Source organism: Triticum aestivum, chromosome 6D (assembly GCF_018294505.1).
Source record: "Triticum aestivum cultivar Chinese Spring chromosome 6D, IWGSC CS RefSeq v2.1, whole genome shotgun sequence".
Lineage (NCBI taxonomy): Eukaryota > Viridiplantae > Streptophyta > Magnoliopsida > Poales > Poaceae > Triticum > Triticum aestivum.
The window spans coordinates 119323544-119327892 of record NC_057811.1 but is presented as its reverse complement, the minus strand read 5'-3'; the positions used below and the strand labels follow the sequence as shown (position 1 = coordinate 119327892).

Here is a 4349-nt window from a genome sequence, read left to right as displayed (position 1 = left end):
GTTGGCTATGTGCATTATAACTTTGCAGAGGCCGTGTGTGTTCTCATGTGTTTGTATCGTCTTAATGCTTCATTTTAAACCAATAAATCCCACAGTTTGTGTGTCAGAAAAGAAAAGGTCCGCTGTTGTAGACGTCACCTTAGGCCAGGTCGAGCACTCCAAGCCCCACCGCGGAGCACGCTGCCGGAACCCCCGTTACGGAGGCTAAAATCCATCGCCCTTGCGTGCCCGTAGAGACGGGTGGTAGCCTGGGATCACGTCACCGAGAGCAAAGTAACATGTGCGTACAATACTCCCACTCTAGCCAAAACATGACCAGACGAAATCACGAAACATGGGGAGGCAACGACATAGGAAAGCTCACATCACATGGCAAGCAATAGACCAGACAGATGAAGAAGCATTTTCGTTCATATACTAGTAGTAAACTGTAAAAATCGTCACCAGAACCACCGACGATGACAACGACGACGACGACGACCACTACCGTTGAAACAGCAGCAGCCACATGTAACCTCGTACTACATGTGTACGTTATTCAAACCTTTAACAGAGCGATCGAAGCAAAGGTGCGACGTTGTAGTGCGTGCCGCCGCCCGCGCCCTACGGCGGGCAACACATGCCGCAGCACGCCCACCCATATATGGGGCAAGTGCGGCAGTTGCAGTTTCTATAGCCGCACCACAGGAGCCGGCGTGCCCCGCCGCCCGCCGCCGCTATCTGCGTGGCCATCAGGAGGACCACGAGGAGCATCACGCAGGAGACGAACATCTTGTTCCTCAGAAGCGCTGCCATGCCGCCGCCGGAGGCCATCGCTTGAGCTGGCTACGATCAAGAGAGAACGAGAGATACACACCGTCACTGATTTTGTAAAGATGTGACTGACGGATTACCATCAGAAACACTAGAAGGAGTAGAACATCTTACGTGGTGAGAGTGAGACGAAGTGCTCGGCGTTAGCTGCTGGTGCTGCAAGGAGGAGGGAAGGGCTGGCATTTATAGGAGAGGAAATGGCTGGAGCGGAAGCCAGTGGCTGGGATACAACAACCAAGCCGGACGCCATTGTTGAACCGAGCACCGCTCCAACGGAATGCGTACAGAGATGCAGTGTACGTTTTTGTAACCAACAAGTGAGCAAGCGGTTCAGTCGCCGACAAACTTTTCATGGATATATTCATCTTTGCGAAAGAGAACGGCAGCTCATCTTTGCGAAAGAGAACGGCAGCTCATCTTTTCTTCAATTGTCGGTACTCCACCAGAGTTTGGAAACATGCTAAAGGATTGGATCGGCTTCGTGGACGTGCAACCTAATCCATGGTCCAAGGCCAGTGGTTTGGAAACAAGGGTGCTGCACGGTCATGCGTCAGCATTCGTTCAGGGCATACCGCACATGGCTATCTCGTCTCTCGATGATTATCTCGAGGGAGATATGGAACGAAAGATATACACTATTTTTCTGTCGTCGAGAAAGACCGAGGCCGGCTTCTGGTCCATTGCCCGGGGTTCGGTGCCGGTGACGTTGGCGCCCGCCGGCATCATTTACCTCTTGATGGCGTTGTTGAAGAGCCTCTTCTTCCTGTCCCGGGTCTTTTTGGCCCACAGTTGGCGGATTGCGCTTGGTTGTAGAGGTTAGCTTCGTTTAAGCGGTGTTTGTGTTTGTCGTTAGGGTTTTTACATGGTTGTTCTCCAACTGACCATGTAGTTATGTGACTTTCGGCCTAATTTTCCTTACAAGTTAGACCAATATTGTTTCTTTTTAATGAAATTGTAGGAGCACACTGTCTGTGATGAGGTTCCGTAAAAGAAATTTGAGTTGTACTATAGCGCAAGAGTAATCTGTTGTATCCTTTATGGTCTGCCTTTATAAGATTTTCTGGATTGATGAGATGAGACAAAGCAGTTAAGCCCTTTTGCGTCCCTCTCTCAAAAACTAATAATCCTTTTCGCGAATACGCAAAGCGTGTGTATCTTTTTGTTGATAGAAGGAAGAGAAATGAGTACAAAGAGGATATAACACATGGCACGAACGCAAACTGGCATGGACATGATCCCTGCAACAGAGAGATACGGGATGCTCAGCTGAACAGAAAAAGAACCACAGCTAAACCAACTAAGCCTAATAATCTGGATTCAACTATTCGAGATTTACTTTGTAGACAGAACTTGTAGAAAAAACAATTATACGTATGCATAGGATATCAAGTCAGGAGGTAGGAGCGGCTTCGTCTTGCACAAAGGTTCAGTGGAGATGTCAAGTCATGCCTAGTCGACAGGTGTTACGATTTGTCATGTCTGTTCTGCAGGTGTTACAAACGACAGATCTTCTAGGGGCTTCAAGCTGTGTCGGCTGATGGTACTTTGCGGCATGGTGCTGCGGTGTACCGACGGCGACCACGACGTGCTCAACAGTTTGCGCGTAGGAAGGTGATGCAGTTGGGCGTCATGGTGGCGTCGACGAGGGCTGAACTGGCAAGGATGATGCGGATCTCTTTCCTGAATATTCGTTAGCAGCTTGATGATGATGGCAGCCTCTAGAACGTGTGCATGTGGTGCACACTTTAGGTTTGCTGCACCGGTTGTAGGTTCGGCAACGACACCGGTTTTAGATATGGGGAGTGAGAGCACTTCACATTATCGAGTTTGTAGGTGTGAGTGGTGGCTTCGGGTGACTTGATGTATGTTCTGGTCAGATGTTTGTTGAATAATTAATAAAGATGAATGTATGCATTGATTGATGATGCAGAGCCCGGGGGTCTTACCTCCTTTTCCAAAAAAAATGCATAGGATATTCTCGGCATAAAAGGCAAGTCGCATTCGTAAATACACATGAGATCATGGATGCTCCATCCCTCTATATGAATATTAAATTCAAAAAATAACAGAAAAATTAAAAAAACCCGGGAATCTTGTGATGATTGAGATAGGTGCCCAATCTACTCCCATGTGAAATTTCCTGAAGAAATGGCATACGACTTGCTCCTATACATGTTTCGGAAAAAAAAGATGAGGAGTCGAAGGCGCACGAGCCGGCAACAATAAAATAAGGCGTTGTGCAACTACTGCCGTGCACAAGGATTGTGCTTCAAGTGCAGCAAATGGTGGCTGCATGATCACACACGTGTCCAACTCCAAGTCGTGGAAGAACTGCTAGAGATGTTTGGGATCGACGACATCTCTTCAGAAAAGGCAGCATTGTCATCTGAAGTGGCGACAGAAATAGTTTGCGCCATTTCGCGTCAAGACTGGAAGGCGGTGTCTCTGCCCATGCCTTTCAGCTTTATGCGTGGGTGCAGGGGCAAAAAGTGCTGATGCTCATAGATTCGGTAGCTCAACTTCCTTCGTCGATCAGAAACTGGCTGTCAAATTACATGGAGTACAACGTCTACAACAGCCATGCCATGTCAGAGTTGTAGATAAAGGTGAATTGTCTTGCTCTTTGTCTTGCTCTTCCATCATTCCTCACTGCTTGTGGTCCTCTCAACATCAAGAATTCTTCACTGATATGAAAATTCTATCCCTGGGTACCTACAATGCCATCTTGGGCATGGACTGACTCGAGGAGCACAATCCTATGACAATGGATTGGATAGTGAAGCATGCCATCATCACAACTACCAAAGGTATTTGTATGGCCACCATTTGAAGCAAGAACTCAAGAGATCAACAACATGCAGTTACTAAGTTTGTATAAGCAAGGATTCATTTCTCATGTGGTGTATTTGTTTCATGTGGATGTTGTGGAGGAGGACACTCGCCCCATTCCAGAGGCCATTGCAGTGATGTTAGAGGAATTTGAGGACATATTTGGAGAACCAACCAAATGACCACCCAGGTGAGCGTGCGATCACGGTATTCCTCCGATGGCAGAAGCACATCCTGTGAACATTCGCCCATACAGGCACAAGCCGGAGCGCAAATCGGATTTTCGTCTAGTTTATTTTCGCCTCACCTCCCACCATCCCCTTTCACTGGATTTTTTCTCCCTTGCACTAAAAACCAAATCTCATTAAACCGGTGAGATCTTATTTTGTGCTTGTTTTGGCAGGTCTAGATTCAATTCAACTACATAGGTACTTAAGAATTCAGAGATCGTATCATATACTATATATGAGATCACCTATCTAAAAGACAAACATAAGATTTTTCTCGACAACCTTCTAAAAAAATCAAATATTTCTTAATAACAAATTGCTAGTCCCGCACACTATGCCATTTATTATTATCATTATCTCTACTATTAATTTGGCAACCATAACTTTCCTATACAAACAAAATAACATATCTTTTCCCTTCTTACCAAATAACATATATTTTCTTATCTTACCAAATTAATTATATGTCTACTATTA

General features: G+C 46.1%; 1 protein-coding gene across 2 annotated transcripts; it reads right to left on the bottom strand.

Annotated features, from left to right (window-relative positions):
* Positions 1 to 391: 391 nt before the first annotated feature.
* On the bottom strand, positions 392 to 1101 carry LOC123141309 (uncharacterized). Of its 2 annotated transcripts, none has more exons than XM_044560485.1 (2): positions 928 to 1093; positions 392 to 821 (listed from the first exon to the last, which is right to left on the bottom strand). In XM_044560485.1, exons 1-2 carry the CDS (start codon positions 1061 to 1063, stop codon positions 604 to 606), a joined length of 354 nt encoding a protein of 117 aa, XP_044416420.1. In that variant the 5' UTR covers positions 1064 to 1093; the 3' UTR covers positions 392 to 603. The 2 variants fall into 2 exon arrangements, 1 of the variants encoding a protein (XP_044416420.1); XR_006470225.1 differs by having other exon boundaries at positions 586 to 825; positions 928 to 1101.
* Between the last annotated feature and the right edge of the window lie 3248 nt (positions 1102 to 4349).

Bases quoted from the DNA above. Each gene is read 5' to 3' on its own strand.
- LOC123141309 (XM_044560485.1), bottom strand. From the start codon at position 1,063: ATGGCGTCCGGCTTGGTTGTTGTATCCCAGCCACTGGCTTCCGCTCCA. The intron at 822-927 runs GTAAGATGTTCT...GATCGTAGCCAG, and splicing joins CTTCGTCTCACTCTCACCAC to CTCAAGCGATGGCCTCCGGC.